Source organism: Ammodytes marinus, assembly GCF_949987685.1.
Source record: "Ammodytes marinus genome assembly, chromosome: 4".
Classification (NCBI taxonomy): domain Eukaryota; kingdom Metazoa; phylum Chordata; class Actinopteri; order Uranoscopiformes; family Ammodytidae; genus Ammodytes; species Ammodytes marinus.
This window is the reverse complement of record NC_137233.1, coordinates 5,169,364-5,188,482: the sequence shown is the minus strand read 5'-3', so window position 1 is coordinate 5,188,482 and position 19,119 is coordinate 5,169,364. Positions and strand designations below refer to the sequence as shown.

The window sequence follows — 19,119 nt, the reverse complement described above, 5'->3', positions numbered from 1 at the left end:
ACACACACACACACACACCTACGCCTGTCTGGCACATGTCCACCTGCCCTACATGCACAGTGCGACACATGGACTGAGCTCAGGTTGCACAACACACCTTTACCTGTGTGCTGTGGCCTCACACACACACACACACGCACACACACACACTCTCTCCCCCCCCCCCACCCACCCACTCTCACACACACACACACTCTCCCCCCCCCCCCCACACACACACACTCCCCCCTCCCACACACACACACTCTCTCCCACACACACACACTCTCTCCCCCTCCCCCCCCCCACACACACACTCTCCCCCCCCCACTCACTCCCCCCCCCACACACACACACTCTCCCCCCCCCCCCCCACACACACACACTTTGGCCTCACACTTTGCCCAGAGAAAACATATCTCACATATCTCTACAGCCACCTGGGAGCGGCCTCTTAGGGAGACAGGTGTTTTGAAGGTACAAGCATGTCAAGCGCAAAACGACAGAGCACTTTGGACTTTCTCATGGTCTGTTGTAAGAGCCAGAACGTTGCCACACACTTGTTTCAGTGAGGACGGGGGTTAGTTAATGGGTCAGTGAGTGAATTTTGACAGTCAAATTTGCTAGAGGCTTAAAAAGGTGGAGTCAGCCATTCTGAGGAATGCTTGTTGTCTAAAATCACTTAAAAAAAAATAAAAAAAAAAATCAGTGAATTTCTCCTTGTTATATTTTTCCGGTGCACACACACAGTACAGACACAGACACACACACACACACACACACACACACACACACACACACACACACACACACACACACACACACACACACACACACACAGTACAGACAGGTAGTGGATCGTGCAGAGATATTCACTGATTTTATAACAAAAAGTTATTTTGACAACAAGCGTTCTCCAGAATCACTGACTCCAACTTTAAGGCCAAGAAAACGTTTGGTACATTGAGATAGGTGTCCACGGAATTCATTTTCCCACCAACTTCCGTTTAAAGGTGCTCCGAGGAACTTTCAGTTTGTGTTAATTCTTGCATCCCCTTTGGACAAAAGCGGTAGTGTTTTTACTACGCCAGCTGTAGTTCCTGGGTGAGCGTATACCCATGACAAAGGCATTAAGAAAAACTTTATAAAAATAGCATTCTTTGCACTGATGGTCTCGTTTGCTGTGACATGTCATTTATGATCATCAGAGGAAACATTTGACTGTTTCAGAAATATTTAAAAGTTCCTCGTAGTTACTTAAGACAGTTGGATAACCATTCAGTAAAAGTGAAAACGCCATAGTGTGTGTGTGAGTGTGTGTGTGTGTGTGTGTGTGTGTGTGTGTGTGTGTGTGTGTGTGTGTGTGTGTGTGTGTGTGTGTGTGTGTGTGTGTGCACTCAGGGCCTGTCCACACCTGCTCTGTGCCATAATCCCTTCCTTGCACAACTGCACTCGAGCGGTTCAGGTCATTGGATGGTTACGGGGGCGAAACTTTCTCTTGTGCAACGGACTGAAAACAGGCGGGACGGGTAGCACAGAGGGCAGGACTGAGACACTGCTAGAGACACTGCCTTACACATATGGTACATTAAAATGATACAGCTTTTTAACTGTAATTGCTGGTGTTACTTTATTATACATGGGGCATATCATATTATTAGAATATCATGAAAAAGTGATTTTTTTAATTCAAAAACTGAAACTTTCATTTATTTTTGTTTCATTCATTACACCCAAAGTGAAATATTTTAGGCCTTTTTTTTGGTTTAATTTAGTTGATTTTGATTGACAGCTCATGATTATCAAAGATCCAGTGTCTAGAAATATCAGAATATTACATAAAACCAATTTCAAAAAAAGGATTTATATTACAGAAATGACGACCATGTGTACACTCAATACTGCACTTGTAATGTTTTTCACTCTGATTTGGTGTCAACGTTTGCATGGTGTAATAAAGCTGTATCTGTTTTTTTTAACCTTTATAACCATGTATACAGGTAAATCCCATTGAGACCGGAGACTCTTTTTCAAGGGAGACCATGTTTTCCTTTCCCACGTTACCATTCACACACACATTCATACACCGATAGCAGGCTAACTATCGACATTCACACGAGGCAAGGTGGGTTTAGTGTCTCGCCCAAGGACACAACAACTATGACACAGGTGGCAGGGCGGGGATCGAACCTCCAACCCTTTGATCATCGGCCGACCCGCTCTACCACCTGAGCCAAAGTCGCCCCAAAAGTGTTTTGAACTGTTTATTGTGAGTCCAAACATGTTATCGAAGTCCAATGCTCAGTTGCTGTATCGGAGTATTCACTAGAGTTCAATCTCATCCAATTGAAAACCATTGTATCCATCCCAAATGGATGTATTATTTATTTTTTAGATTATTTTTTGGCATTTTCAAGCTTTATTAGACAGTACAGAGATGAAATGGGGAGACAGAGAGAGAGAGAGAGAGAGATGAAATGGGGAGACAGAGAGAGAGAGAGAGAGAGAGAGAGAGAGAGACAGAGAGAGAGAGGGGGGGTGGGGGGATGACCTGCAGTAAAGGTCCACGGGTCGGATTCGAACCCCCGACCACTGCAACGAAGGCCGGAGCCAATATGGTACGCGCTCTATCCACTACGCCACCGGAGCACCCTAAATGGATGCATTATTACTTGACTATTGGATAACTTTGTACGGCCAATACAAGGGCGATTACAAATATGCCTTGTATTCCATCTCACACTGTATTGCTTTTGGTAGAAAAACCAGGAGACAGTAAATCCTTGCTAAAATACTGCATGGAGCATGGGGGACCATGTTTGGGACTCTACAGGATTGTGCTATAATATTACTGTAAAAAGTACCGTTACATGATTAGCGATAATGCATAAGTGTCCAACACGTATGCAGATAAATATGAGAGCAAAGCATATTCAATAAAGTAATGTAGAGATGAAGATTTAAGAAAAATCCAGACTGCTCTCTTAATTTTTTCCGGAGCTGTATATACAATATGAATGTGTGAATGTCGATAGTTAGCCTGCTATCGTGTGTGAATGGTAACGTGTAAATGGGAACAGGTCTCCCTTGCAAAAGAGTCTTCGGACTCAATGATATTTACCTGTATAAATAAAGGTTAAAAAAAAAAAATAATAATTAGACTAAAGGAATGCTTTCTACTGTGAAGATATGAAGAGATATGTGTGTATATGGTGTATAGTGTAGTGTGATAAATAAAGACATCAAGTTTTTTTTTTTCATTTGATTTTAACATTTATTCTTTGCAAACCTTAGATACAAAAAACCAACAACATAGACGTCCCGACTCTCATTCATTCTTTTTAATTACGTCAATATTAAAAAAAAAAGTGCTGCTTGGTAAAGAATAACATTTCTTCTTTTTGAATTATTTTAAAATTCAAAACGAACAAAGAAAGGAAGAGAAAAAAAGACTAAAATAATTTATGTTACAATAACAAAAATATTTACATTTAAAAAAAGAAAAATTGTCTGTACAATATTTCAACCAGAAGAAAAGAACTAAACATTATACAGGCCAGACTGCAGCCAGGTGGAGGTAGGTTTTTCTTTTAATATCATGCTAAGAGAAATAAACGTCTCTGCTGTCTTGTTAAAACGTACATATTTTACTTCAGAAAGGCAATTATTTGTGACCGTGGAAAAAAAAAAATATATATATAAAAAAAATATGCAAAAATAAAAGGCATGTGATTGGATAAAAAAAAATCCTGAAAATTACAAAAAAAAATTAAATAAAAATAGTTGATGTTAGAAGTAGATGCGGTTTCATAACAAGACAGCGACATAATCAAACTTAAAAAAAAAAAAAAGGAAACAAAGATTCCTGAACAGAATTAAAATTTCAAGGCAGAACAGGTTTTTTACCGCGAAAAAACAACCAAAAACAACCTCTCTCTCTCTCTCCCTCTCTTCTCATAATTCCTACCAAACCAACCAACCGCGCCTCCGTTCAAGTACAACTCAGAATTGAGGAAGAACTATTAATTATTATGTAAGACATCTTGACACAAAAGAAAGCAAACAGTTTTTTTTTAAACACATTTGCACATTTCGTTTCAAAAGTTCAAAGTTCAAATATTGGCAATAATTGATATACTGTAGAAGAGTAAAATGGCATTGGTTTTTAAGTTAGACATTCAACCCCCTCCCCCCCCCAAAAAAAAATATTGATATTTTTCAAGCTTTAGGTCCAGCCCCCAAAAAATACATGTTTACACCTGATAGTAAACAAATACGATATGTTTACTGGTGATCACGTATAGCCTCAATTTATAACATCTTTAAAATATTACTTGGGGTTGGTTTGGGGGTCTTTAAATAGGCGATCCATGCAAATCAAAAAATATCAGAATTTGAACGGGCACAAAATGGCGCCGGTGTTTTTTTTAAACAGTCGTGTGTGTGTGTGTGTCAGTGGCCCTCAGTCAAAGCCGTTATCAATTGGTTGTAAGGAAACTGTAAATCAGATGAAGTTATCAGGTGTAGAGAGATAGAATTAGTAACTCATTTTCATGTACAATCTCACAACTTTACAAGTTCCCAAACAAAGGGCCACTGACTTCAATGAATCACAATGACATATGAGGTCATTTCCAATTGATCAATGGTCATCTAATAATAATAATAAAAAATAATCTTTGTTTATACTTAAATGGGCTTCTCTTTGGGCGAGGGATCTAAATAGCATAGTGTATCATCATCATCATCATCATACTATATTCCTCCACCAAAGAACATTTCAATTCTCACTCGTTTTCTCGACATGCATATGTTAATATATCAGAGGTTTTTTCTGTGTCTAAACTTTGGCTGACTTTTGCTACGAATGCAACCGCTCAAAGAGTTCAATTCACTTCCCCAGTTTAAAAGTCCACAAAAACCTGAATGCTGTTTTAGTTTATGGCTACTTATGGACTTTAACGTTTTTTTTTTATCAAAATACTTTAAAATTACACATAAAAGTAATTTTTTTCCCAATTTTTTTTTTTTTTAAACTTGGGACAACCCCCCACACACAAGATACTGGTTTGTGAGCTGAACATTGGCTGGTGCATTGCTATTTGTACAGTATCAAACCGGGTCTGTAGTACAGTACTGTCATTTAAACACATCATGTTAACCTGATAACTGAGTGGTGCCGGGCCCTACTCAAGACTGAAAGCACACTGAAAAAAATTAAACCATACTGATTTTAAAAAGGTGCTCTAAGGAACTTTCAGGCTGTGTTGATTCTTGCACCCCCTTTGGACAAAAGCGGTAGTGTTTTTACTACGCCAGTTATTGTTGTTCCTGGGTGAGCGTATACCCATGACAAAGGCATTAAGAAAAACTATATAAAAAAAATAGCATTCTTTGCACTGATGGTCTCGTTTGCGGTTACATGTCATTTATGATCATCAGACCGAAAAATTAGACTGTTTCAGAAATATTTAAAAGTTCCTCGTAGCACCTTTAAAAACCAGATTAAACTAGCCTTGGATGTGGATTCTAACTGGAATTGACAGAGGTGCCGTTGAGCAAAAACAAGGTGAAAGCCGAACCATCAAACACCCATCAAGAGTGGAGGAGGGATCACTGGTTAGTATGGCTATTATAAGACGACCCTGAAAACAACACAATATTCAAGTTTCATTCAACTATCGAGCTGATGTGGCTTACAGTTATTTTACCCAACATGCACCTCTGTTTTGGTGTCACTAGGCAACCCCCCCAAATAACAATAGGGAATTCCAAACGGGTTGAAATAAAAAGATACAAAGACTTACTACCTTTGTTTTTCAGTGTGCGTTCAGCCAAAAACGCCAAAACTAATAAAAATATATATATTTATATCTGCTCGCTAACTATAAGTCCTCGTTTCAACATCATATTCTCTACAAAAGTCAGCAGTCAAGGCATGAGAATGATCAATTCTTGAGGCAATGAATGTGTTGTGTGTTGTCAATAGCAACAGTTTAAATTGCATCGTGTGTGTGTGTGTGTGTGTGTGTGTATATACAGTCCAGAGACCTATTGTTAAACAAAACGTACGTACAGCGGATACATACAGTCCTTTTGAAATGTCAATCTTTGTGCGTTCTTTTTCAGCATGACAAAAGCCTCCATAACCCCTATCCCGTCTTAGTCTTTTTGTACAATGTCTGTTCCCTTATTCCACCCCCCCTCCCCTGCCCTACCCCTCCCTCTCTCCCCTCCCTCTTTCCCAAATAGTCTCTCAACAGCCATAAAAAACGAAATCTTAAATCGTCCCACAAACGAAAGCTAAAATCGTTAGCTCCCATCCCCATTAGCTCCGTAGCTGCTCGAGCCTTGCCTTCAGCTCCTCCTGTTTCTGTCTGAGTTTGTCTCTCCGCGCCTGCAGCCTGTGTCCTTGGTCTTCCAGGTTGTAGATACAGTCTCTGGCCTTCTTCAGGATGACCACTTTGGAAGCCTTGTCGTTATGCGACAGCTCGGGCACGTTATCCCTCAGGTGCAAGAAGCAATTCTTCAGCTCGTTGCGTCGCTGCCTCTCCATCACGTTGTGCGTTCGCCGCCTCTCCTCCTCGTCCTCCGTCTCCGTGGAGTTACTAGACGAGTGGTTGTTGCTGTGGCTGCTGTTGCTATGTCGATGGTACCTTGACGACGACGACGAGGAAGATGAGCTGCGCGATGAAGAGTGGTGGTTGTAGCGTGACGACTCGCTGCCACGGGAACGCTTGTTGTTGCTATGTGACGGCGGCGGCGGGGAGGCGGGGCAAGGCGCGGCGTAGTTGTGTTGTAGTTGGATTTCAAAATGGTGGCGCTGGTTGGCCCGCCGCTGCTCCTCCGCTGCTTCCTGCTTCAACTGACGCGCGGACTGGTCGGCCAATGAGGCGCGAGGAGAGGAGGAGCAACGCACCACGGTAACCACGTCAATCTCCTCTTCTGTAACACAGAGGGAAACAAAGATGGAGATGGGTTAGGATTGGATTCAATTATTATTATTATTTTTAAAAGGTGCTCCGAGGAACTTTCAGTTTGTGTTCATTCTAGCACCCCCTTTGAACAAAAGCGGTAGTGTTTTTACTACGCCAGCTGTTGTTCCTGGGTGAGCGTATACCCATGACAAAGGCATTAAGAAAAACTATATAAAAATAGCATTATTTGCACTGATGGTCTCGTTTGCTGTTACATGTAGTTTATGATCATCAGAGGAAGATCAAGGAAAAATATTTAAAAGTTCCTCGTAGCACCTTTAAGTAGATTTTTTGATAATGTTCATATAGATGCGTTTTCTGTTACATAAGAGTCTTGTGGTATTATCATTGTGTCTGTGACAGTGTGGCGACATTTCAGAGCAACGATGACACCAACAACAGGAGTGTGTAGACATTGTACACACACTCTGATGATGAGGGCTTGGCAGACACACACACGCAGACACACACACGCAGACACACACACACACACACACACACACACACACACACACACACACACACACACACACACACACACACACACACACACACACACACACACACACACACACACACACACACACACACACACACACACACACACACACACACACACACACACACACACACACACACACACACACACACACACACACACACTAATCTTTCCCTCTACTCGAGTATAAATAAAGGTTGAACAGCCATAAACGTGCAGAAGCTTACAACTATTTGCAAACAGTTAATCTGTTGATGTTGGAATGGAGCACAGATTACACCAACAGTTACATGTATTAACTGTTTAGTGCTGTGAAACGTACAATAACATTCTATGCTATTGTTTGTTATATATATTTAAATAGTTGTATTATTTATTATTATCTTATTTATAGAGGAAATCGCCATTCCAAAGGTTGATAAATGTAAGAAAATAAAATGTAATTCAATCCTCAGATAACTAGAGCAAACTGGGAATATTAAAAGTTGAAATATGTAGTTGTATTTCATTTAAAACTCAAATAAAAAAAGGCATACAATCCAAAGAAGTCCCATTATTGTAGATTACCATTATTGTAACAATGATTAACGGTGAGTAATCCTTATGAGAAAGTATAACGAATGCCTGTCTGTGTGTTGTGCTTTGGTTTCAAAGTAAGGATGCCAGGGGGGCTCAAATCGGTAAAATGACTCAGACTCATTAGGAGTTAATGGATGGAGCTGCAACCACAGCATATGAGTCACTCTGTCACTGTCAGTCACACACACACACACACACACGCACACACACACGCACACGCACACACCTCCTAAACCCTCTCAATCTAATCGTGTCAGTCAACAGTCAAGACCCCGCCCACGCTTGCATTGCATCCTTGAGCCTTAAAGAGCTACAGCAGATTACAGGTTACAGATAAAGACCGGCGCAAAGAAAGACTTTATAGGCTCAGAGCCACTAAACATTAACACTGAATGATTCATTTAAATACAGTACAAGGAGAGACCGGCAGTTCTAGGGAAAGGAGTGTTTGAAAAATACACTGATAAGGTTGAACCAGTATTGATAATACTAGGAGTTACTTAATGTACTCACTGATTTATCACTTTATGGAGCTGTTAGGTCTTTAATGGAATCATGCTTTTATTGACTGATGTCTTTCGTTAGTGATTGTAAAGGCCTTTTTTTATGAAGTTGATCTTTTTAAATAATGCCTGGTTTTCTTTACCAGCACTACTGCATATTTCTACTTATTTTTCTTATCTAATTTTTTTTACTACAATTGTGAAGTCTGTGTTTCATTTCATGTCTATCTTAACTTCTATAGCTTTTGATGCATTTTGATTGTATCATTGTAAAGTATTTATTGGATGAAAGGTGCTAGTCAAATGAAGTTTAGAATTTCATTATTATAAAAAAAAAAAAAAAAAAAAAAAATTGAAATCACTAAAAATCATTGAAACAAATCACAATTACAAAGAAATCTCAAAAAGTAAACAAAGGAAAGGTGCTATAGAAATCAAAGGTTATCATCATTATTATTAAAATTAAAAATCACACAAGTTAAACATCTGTACACACCAGATTCCATAAAAAAAAATCATAAAAAAAAAAAAATCACAAAAAATATCACCAAAGTAAACAAATTAAATCCTCCACTCACCGGAGTCACTGGATGAGTAGGTGGACAGCTCCCCTCCGGTGGACCCATAGTCTGACGTAGCTCCACTGGTCTCCTGCGTCTCCATCAGATTCTGGCAGTCCAGCGTCGACCCAGCGATCTCCTCAAAGATACTCGTGTTGATATCAGATAGGAGTGGGCTGGACCCTAGCATCGTCGACACCAGTTTCTCCTCCAGGCTTTTATCCGAGGCTAAACACTGCCACAGACAGTCTTCCCCGCTCTCTTCCAGCGGGGAACAAGGCAGGCTGCAGGAATCAACACTCCCGCTGTTGCTGCAGCCGGTGCTTTCTTTCTCATTCGTGTCCGAGTGAAAGAAATCGCAGTTCCAGTTGAGTTGCATGTCGTGGTCTTCTAGGAGGATGTCGGACACGTAGCTGAGCTGGTCCTCCTTGGAGAGAGGCTTGGTGTTGCCGCCGGCCCCCGTCCCGGGCTTCATAGGGGGGCTCTGGGGCGGCGTGGGGAGCGACTGCAGGTCCTTCATCAGACTCTGGCAGAATTCATCGTCGAAAAGCAGCGGCTCGGTGTAAAGCCAGTCCTGGGACTGGGCGAAACTTTGCAACATGTTGACTGACGGTCGATCAATGTTGGATTTTTTTTAAAATATTTCTTTTACAGAATCTAGGAAGGGAAAAAAACAACAAAAACGAGGAAAAGAGTGAGTGAATCAGTGAGGTAATAGTCGGTTTAAAATCCAAAGAGAAATCCCACACAGGCAGTAGTGATGATGAACCGGCGACGGGTATGAATGAACGCGGCAAATCCAAAAGCGCTAGCAGCAAGCAGAAGAAAGCACGTGTGTCGTAGTAAGTAGTGAAAGTTCCTAACAATTTTTCTAGACTGAAATCGGCGAAGTAGTGTCCCACCTTTTAACTGTGTTTACATCATTTAAACCCCGCCCCTTTTGGCTGCTACTGCCCAGGGGGACGGAAGGGAGGGGGGGGGGGGGCGTAAATCACCCTTGAGATTTAGCACTCCCCCCCCCTCCCTCCCTCCCTCCCCTCTTACACCCCATGACATCAGAGGAACAGCTGTTGAGATTTGGGGCCAAGACACTTAACACCTCCTTTCCACACAATTTACATTTCACCTCCTCGTGCAGGAAAGTTCATAAAAAAAAGTCCCCAAAGTAAAAGAGAGACTACCGACCGACTGCCTGCTGCCACTGAAAACAATAGAACCAGATAAACAACGAAACCAAAAAGGAGGGCCGTCTATTGTTACTATGCTGTTTTTTTTTATTTGTATTGTGACACCCAACCTAACTGTTGTATCGCAAACATGACGAGACACTTAAGCTGCCCCCTGTAAAAGGCAAACAAGCAGGCACTCCCCACTGATTGTAATCAATACGACGCAAAAAAAAAAAATCGTTCTTAGTAAGACTTAAACCACGGTATTTCATCACCATTTGAATATAAAAAAAAAAGCCAACAAAAGGATCTCGTATGATAACACTAACCTAGTCATGACATGCTGGGGTTTTCAGCTGGTATTCATTAAAAATGCAAAATTGAAATTACACTGCAAAAAATGCGTTATAATCAAATCAGGAAATACAGGATATATTTTTAACGGGATTGACTTGACAAGCAGCATTTCTTTGAGTGGGCTAAAGAGAGGGGAAATCCTAATATTCCGCTGGGGTCCCGTGGTATGTGGATGTATGTATAGGCAGCGCTGTGTGTGAGCGAGAACAAAGCGACAGTGTGTGTGTAGGCAGTCACAGCGTAGACAGGCTCTTTCTTTACCATGAGCCAGGGACTTACACACACAGACACACACACACACACCCGTCTACCGTCGTGGCAAGACAGTTAAAACAAAAATAAACCATTAAAGTATATAAGGTTGACATTTCCGAAATAGTAAAATGACCGTTTATTACACGTGTATGAATGAATGCCATTCTCGAGAATTAACGGCGACGAAAGTATAAGCTCGTGCTCAATGCATCGTAAAAAGACTACGCATGTCTAAATGAAGGGCTTTGAAGGGCTTTGAATGCCGGTTGACTGCATGCCTTTCTCTGCAACAAACTCGAGATTATTATTTCTACATTCAAACTAGACAACCATGGGGACGGATTTGAATAAAGCACATTTCCAAAAGTGACAGATTCGCAAAAAAAAAAAAAAAAAAAAAATTATAAAATATTTTTTTTTTATTTTTATTTTTTTTTGCAAAGAAATCAACGTGTCAACCATTGTGACGTACTTGCACGTGAACACCGAATTCAAATAAATGCACCAGGAGAATTCACGAGAAGTCGTTAAGAGTAGATTTATGGATTAACCCTACTGTAAAAGACCGAGGCAGGGTCATTTAAACCCAAGCATGCGTCGGGCACGTCTGGGGTGTCCACGTGAAACACCCATTCATGCACTATAACGTCCCATTTTATAAGCAAACCAAACGCAAACATCACCAAGAACAAATGCACCAAAGTTGAATTTAACACCACGTCATGCATTGCCTTAAATGCACCCATAAAATTACATTAAATAAATAAATAAATAGCCACCGTTTCACAAGCATGCAAAAAAGCTGCCTTACCTTCAACCGTCCTTTAACAAGACAAGGGTACAGTCACAGCGAAGAAAATACGAGGAAATATCCAGTTAAGTCCACAGAGAAAATAGGTCTGCAGTTGAAACTAGAGTTGTCGGTTGAACGGGGCTTTTCTACGTGTAAAATTAAAGTTTAAACAGGGCAGCATGGTGCATATATCCAGCCCGTCTGTCTCCTTCTCCGTTCAGTAGACAGAGTAGGTGTGGCTGGCCGGGTCAATCGGTTTATAGCTCCGCCACTCGCCGTTGTCCTTCCGCCACCGGCAAAATCGCGCCAAAATGCCCAAATCCACACCTGGTTGCTAATGGCAATTGAATCCACGGTGTTAATATTCGTTGTCGCTTACCGTTTCGATTTAGTTCTGGCGGAAAAAACCGGAGAGACGTTGATATTGGTTAATTTCGCCTTGAAGTTGGGACTATTTTTTCAGGCCGCGGAGGGTTAGTGCGCAGGCTGGGATTCCAGGAAAATGGTGGCGGGTAAAAGTTGGGAGGCACGGAGGCACACGTGGACTGTGAAGAGAAGCCGGGTGTCTCACTGCCCGCCTGTCTGTCTGTCTGTCTATTTCGCATCTCGGACAGAATGTATTAAACTTCAAATCGTTCAATTGTTGTATTTAAAATGGTTTGATAGAGAGAAAAAAGTAGGTAGAGTCAAATAAATGCCTTTATTATCAGAATGACTATTCCATGATTCATTGCTCAGAAAATAGGCTACACTTTCTGCGTCAGTACTGGGGAATTTAGTGTAACAGTGAGTGGGTGAGGTATGTCTAAAGGCATGTTAAAAGCTATTAAGAAGAAGGCTACAGTATGCATTTCTCTCTCACACACTCTCTCTCTCTCTCTCTCTCTCTCTCTCTCTCTCGCTGCCTTTAAAGCACTGTAGTAACCCAGGAGGCTAATAAAGCAGACAGACAGGCGGCAGGGCAGACAGACAGACAGGTAGCATACTTTCAGAGCCACGTTGTACTCCAATTCCGACTTCAACTCTTGCAAGAGTGTTTCACCATCTATCCCGAACTCCGCCCACCGTTACTAGCCTACTATACTACGACCGCAAACTATCTCTTAACCGTCACCGTAAAACAAGTCTTCTGCACTTTTTTAACATTTATTTATTCTTAATTTCAATTATATTCTTAATTTCAATTATATATACTTTTATATATTTTTTTAATGCACTTGTTATACTGCTGTACACATATTCTATTATATTATTTAAACTTATGCACAGTTCAATTTGTGGACCCTTAATGCACATCTAGTTATTGTTGTTATATATAGGCTGTATAGGATTTTTATTGTATTATTATTATTATTATTATTATCATTATCATTATTATTATTATTATTATTATTATTATTATTATTATTATTATTATTAGTTGTAGTAGTATTAGTATTTTTATTTATTTGAATCGGAATGTTTTTATTGCCCCCTGTACATTCACACACACGAGGAATTTACTCGTGTCTGATCGTGCACACAATGCAAACATAGTCAACCTAAACGTATAGACCACCTAGAAGGTATCGCCTATATATTTTATGTTGTGAAATTGGTTTTATTGGACACTTTTAAACTGTTTATGTGCTCACTTTTTTTATTTAATTTAATTTGTTTGCATATTGTCATGCATATGTTGCTGTTAATGTATAGGATATAGGCCTATAGGCTAACCTCAAAGAAAATGCACAATCCAACACTTTCACAGACGCAGCACTGGTTAAAAAAATGTGCAAAAAAAAATAATAAAAAAATAGGCTAAATAAATAAAAAAAATACTATTTCCCTTAATTTTTTGGGTAATAAGTAGGTGAAAGGACAATCGCGCCGAGATGAATGAACTCCAAACAGCCCTACTCAGTACCGCAGCCCTCCCTCTCTCTCTCCCTCTCTCTCTCTCTCTCTTTCAATCTCTCTCTCCCTCCCTTCCTCCCTCTCTCTCTCTCCCTCCCTCCCTCCCTCTCTCTCTCTCTCTCTCTCTCTCCCTCCCTCCCTCCCTCCATCTCTCTCTCTCTCTCTGTCTCTCTCCCTCCCTTCCTCCCTCTCTCTCTCTCTCCCTCCCTCTCTCTCTCTTTCCCTCCCCCCCCTCTCTCTCTCTCTCTCTCTCTCTCTCTCTCTCTCTCTCTCTCTCTCTCTGAGCCGCCCTCACGTTACATAACGGACAAGGATTTGCCGGTACACGTGCAGTAGAACCCGGAAGTGCAGATTCAACCAATCACAGCTAAGGGGCGGATCTGGCCTCACGTGAGTTCTCAGCAATGATTCTTTGTAATAGGATCTGCTGCTTGCTGCACACTCACTGCTCAATATGGACCATGTGCATTAATTCATACACACACACACACACACATGCACGCACGCACACACACACACACACACACACACACACACACACACACACACACACACACACACACACACACACACACACACACACACACACACACACACACACACACACACTTTCACATGAGAATGCCCAGAGTTGGTTGTCACATAGGCTATATTTAAGCTAACAAATGCATACACACATACCATATATGTCCAATTTCCTTTGTTACTTTTATTAGCCTATCCATTCCTGCAATAATACTCCCTGATAATGTATGGTATAGATGAGAACAATATGCATGAAGGTTGGTCCTAACGTGACATAGGGTGTAGGTAAATATGCACATTACAGCACTGTGCATATAGTAAAAGTAAAATGAAAAAAATGTAGGCCTATGTAAATAGAAATATACTGTAGGTCTAGTTATTGTTGTGCATTTTCTTGATGCATTCCACACTTTTAGGGGGGACGCTTGTAGCCTTGCTTGGAGTCTCTCAAATGGAAAAAAAAAATAATAGTGTAGGGAGTGTAAGAGAACACCACATTTCCACAAACTGTTCTGAAACGCAGCAAAATTCTTCCAAAGGGAAAAAAAAAAAAATACTACGCTGGATATATTTAAAAGTCTGCTGTTCCTTATTTGGAGGAACGGGATGTCCTCTCTGTGTGTGTGTGTGTGTGTGTGTGTGTGTGTGTGTGTGTGTGTGTGTGTGTGTGTGTGTGTGTGTGTGTGTGTGTGTGTGTGTGTGTGTGTGTGTGTGTGTGTGTGTGTGTGTGTGTGTGTGAAGGGCGGATCTCAGCATAAGGGCTGAATAAAACATTTTCTTAGAGCAGCAGCAGTGGACAGCACACAAAGAGAAGGAGGGAGCTCGGAGTAAATATTTGGGTTAATGTGCCACCTACAGGCCAACTGGCAGAGTGACTGTCTGGCCTTGTTTCATCCCTGAATACTAGCTCAGACAGACGGACGGACAGACGGACGGACAGACAGACAGACAGACAGACAGACAGACAGACAGACAGACAGACAGACAGACAGACAGACAGACAGACAGACAGACAGACAGACAGACAGACAGACAGACAGACACACACACACACACACACACACACACACAGCTTTACTCTCATAGCTCATGGCTATAAGTGGAAGGATTTTCAATGTGTTGTTTACGGTAATCCAATCTCCAAAACAGATCTGTTATTAGTGCATGGCATCCTTTCTAAATGGCTGTAGCTTTTGATGAACTCAGTGCTGTTCGCTATGAAGCATTGGCGCAGAATAGTGTTATGGGCGGGGCAGTGTATAGGCTAGAAAATGAACAATGGATGGGCCGTCTTTTCCTATTAAAAAAGACTCATAAAATCTTGAAATTAGAACAAATTTACGAGGTAATAATTCAAAACGGTAATAACAACAGAACAAAGACAGAACAGCTATAAAAAAAAAAAAAAAATCAGGCTTAAAGCTGCAGTGTGTAGAATTTTGGGTTTTATTTCCTAGCAGATTTTGTAGAAAGTAATTATAATATCCATAAGTACATTTAATTTTGTGCATAATAGCTGAATTTTTTTTTGAATTATTATTATTTCCCTTAGAAAGGGTCTCATATATGTCCATATTTCTGCATATTTTGGACCAAGGCCTAGTGCCGCCATCTTGAAAGTGTCATAGTTGGAATGTCATCAGATGCATCGTTTAAAATTTAGAATTGTTCTTGTCCTTTGAAGGCCACTGTAGCTTCTGTTATTATTCGAAAGGGTTGGGGTTACCCAGGGAGCGTTGCATTCTAGAACTGTATAGAACTTACTTGATGATGTCATATTACACACTGCACCTTTAAATATGTTTTCAGCAGTGTTATTATGACAAGTAATAACAACATGCAGGTTTAAAGAAAGAAATCCACTGGGCAGAAGAATGCATTCACACTGGAACTTTATTTCAGTAGATACAGCCTATGAACCAAAAGCTTTTACCAGTTTAGATTTCGGATTGGATTGAATTTTAATTTATATTTGTAATAGGGAGCACCTTGTCTCTGCTCTACTGGTGTGTGTGTCTGAGGTGTTGCTCTGCTCACTTGTGTGTTTTTCCTCTTCTGTATTGCATTGTTGAGAGGAGCCTGGGACTTAAGAATTGTATTGCCAATGACTGCTGCTGCACGCACGCACGCGCGCACGCACACACACACACACACGCACACACACACACACACACGCATACACGCACTTTTTTCTTTTAAGATTCTTTCATTTTCAAGCTTTATTAGACAGTACAGAGTTGAAATGGGGAGACAGAGAGAGAGAGAGAGAGAGAGAGAGAGAGGGGGGATGACCTGCAGTAAAGGTCCACGGGTCGGATTTGAACCCGCTACCACTGCAACGAAGGCCGGAGCCAATATGGTACGCGCTCTATCCACTAATCTTGCCATGGCAACAGCAGTGCATGGTGACATAAGCTGGCCGTGTATTTTGGTCCGACTTGGCCGGGGTGACCAGTGAGTGATGTGTGTAGGCCAGTGTCCAGGGGCATTACGAGAAACACCACTACTGTGAAGTAAGATTAACTTTATTAGCCCCCCCTCTCTCTCTCTGTCTCCCCATTTCACCACACACACACACACACACACACACACACACACACACACACACACACACACACACACACACACACACACACACACACACACACACACACACACACACACACACACACAGTAATAGTATGGGGAACTATGTGTTATAACCTTCTATACTTGAAGATTCAGAGATAGAGTGGAAATGGGGAGAGAGAGAGAGAGAGAGAGGGGGATGACCTGCAGTAAAGGTCCACGGGTCAGATTTTAACCCGCGACCACTGCAACAAGGACAAAGCCTATGCAGTATACACACTCTATCCACTATACCTCGGAGCGCCCCGTATGCAGATACAGTATATAAGAAACACCAGTGCGATGCTGATTGCCCATCAATCAAGTGTGATGAGCAAATGAAAATGTGACAAAGGGTCGGGGTGCTCCGGTGGTGTAGTGGATAGAGCGCGTACCATATTGGCTCCAGCCTTCGTTGCAGTGGTCGTGGGTTCAAATCCGACCCGTGGACCTTTACTGCAGGTCATCCCCCCCGCCCCCCTCTCTCTCTCTCTCTCTCTCTCTCTCTCTGTCTCCCCATTTCAACTCTGTACTATCTAATAAAGCTTGAAAGTGCCAAAAAAAAAATCTGACAGAGTGCAGAGAACCAGGGGAGACACCCAGTAAACACACCCGTCCGTGGCCCAAATGAGGCCTCACACCTCAGCCTTATAACTCAGAGACTCCCCCCTCTCTTCCATGGAGGCTCATGTTTCTGAAAACTGGGTTTCTGAAATCATGGCAAAGGTCACTTGGAAATCCGCCCTGAACCTCAGAAAGAAGGGAGAAGCCGGAAAGGCCTCAAACTCGAGGCCTTTCCGGCTTCTCCAGTCTTTTGGTTTCGTGCCCCTGGTAGTCCGATTGTGACATTCTTTCTTTCTTTTTTTTTTTTTTTGGGGGGCATTTTTATGCTTTATTGATAGTGTAGAGACAGAGTTGAAATGGGGCAGAGAAGGGAGTGACATGCAGAGGACGACCGCGGGCTGGAATCGAACCCGGGTCCGCTGCTGGCCGAGGCCCATGGGGGGGGGACGCCTTACCAACTGAGCTAAGGGCGCCCCCTGATTGTGACATTCTTTAAAGTGACACATTTTTTTTTCATTCAACCTTTATTTATACTCGATAGATCAATTGAGGTGTGTGTGTGTGTGTGTGTGTGTGTGTGTGTGTGTGTGTGTGTGTGTGTGTGTGTGTGTGTGTGTGTGTGTGTGTGTGTGTGTGTGTGTGTGTGTTAGTGTGTGTGTGTGTGTGTGTGTGTGTGTGTGTTAGTGTGTGCCCTTTATTTGCAAGGACGTCGAGTCAAACAAATGCAAACCTAAAACAACAATAAAAAATCCAGATATATATATACAGCTTTGGAAAAATGAAGAGACCACTCCAAATGTTCAGTGTCTCTCTCTGTTTTACTCTTTATAGGCATATGTTTGAGTAGAATGAACATTTTGATTTTATAATATAAACTACTGACAACATTTCTACCAGATTCACAATGAAAATATTGTCATTTAGAGCATTTCCAATAAGTAATGTAGAGAGGAAGATTGAAGACAAATCCAGATTGGTCTCTTAATTTTTTTCCGGGGCTGTAGCTGTATATATATTTTTAAAATCAAACATGATCGTGATGAAATACAGAGGCTCTTATAGATCTGAGCCCCATTCAGACGATGTATCATTTGAATCGTAAACCCGCCACATAGACGGATGAAAAAAAATAATAATATAAAAAATTATTATAAAGTTATTGAGCTGTGGAAAAGGGGGTAGGATCAAATAAGTGTATACTTCTTCCTACTCCTTTTCAGGCATATCAATTCAATATGTTATTTGTTTATTTTTTTGTTTATTTTTATTTGTGAAATCATTTGAACATATTTTTTTATTGTATTTTCATGCTTTTAATTTTTCTTTTTTTGATATGTCTGAAATAAAATTTAATCAATCAATCAATCAATCAATCAATCAATCAATCAATTTGAGTGATTAAAAAATGTGTTGAAATCGTGTTAATTATGTGACTGTTTAACATCTACAACATTGTTCAGATTCCTTGCTCTCCGAGGGGAATTCCAGTTTACAACATTAATTGGTATTCATGACAGTTGGTCCAGGAAGCGCCACATTCTGAAGGGCTAACCGTAAATTGTGTAGCAATCAAAACGTCCCGCCGCAGCTCATTTGAATATTAGTGCAAGAGGGGGGCCTTTATAATCATAACTACAAGTCTGCCATTTATCAGTGGTGCAGCCTAGCAACGACCGGTGAATAGCCCTGCATTCCAAAATTGCATACTTTCTACTATTTAGTATGGTGGTAGAAAAAAAAAGATTTAGGATGTCCCGATTCTTGTGGCCAGATTTAGGATGGTTAGAAGTACCCGGATGTCTACTACACTACATCCGGCCGGGATTTTTTGTGTTGAAAACTGCATCCTATTTGGC

General features: G+C 41.2%; 1 protein-coding gene across 2 annotated transcripts; it reads right to left on the bottom strand.

The window, feature by feature from the left end:
• Positions 1–6,230: 6,230 nt before the first annotated feature.
• mych (myelocytomatosis oncogene homolog) lies at positions 6,231–11,885 on the bottom strand. Of its 2 annotated transcripts, XM_080025861.1 has the most exons (3): positions 11,690–11,885; positions 9,116–9,754; positions 6,231–6,924 (listed from the first exon to the last, which is right to left on the bottom strand). In XM_080025861.1, exons 2-3 carry the CDS (start codon positions 9,696–9,698, stop codon positions 6,308–6,310), a joined length of 1,200 nt encoding a protein of 399 aa, XP_079881987.1. In that variant the 5' UTR covers positions 9,699–9,754; positions 11,690–11,885; the 3' UTR covers positions 6,231–6,307. The 2 variants fall into 2 exon arrangements, with proteins under 2 accessions (XP_079881987.1, XP_079881988.1); XM_080025862.1 differs by lacking the exon at positions 11,690–11,885 and having other exon boundaries at positions 9,116–9,934.
• Between the last annotated feature and the right edge of the window lie 7,234 nt (positions 11,886–19,119).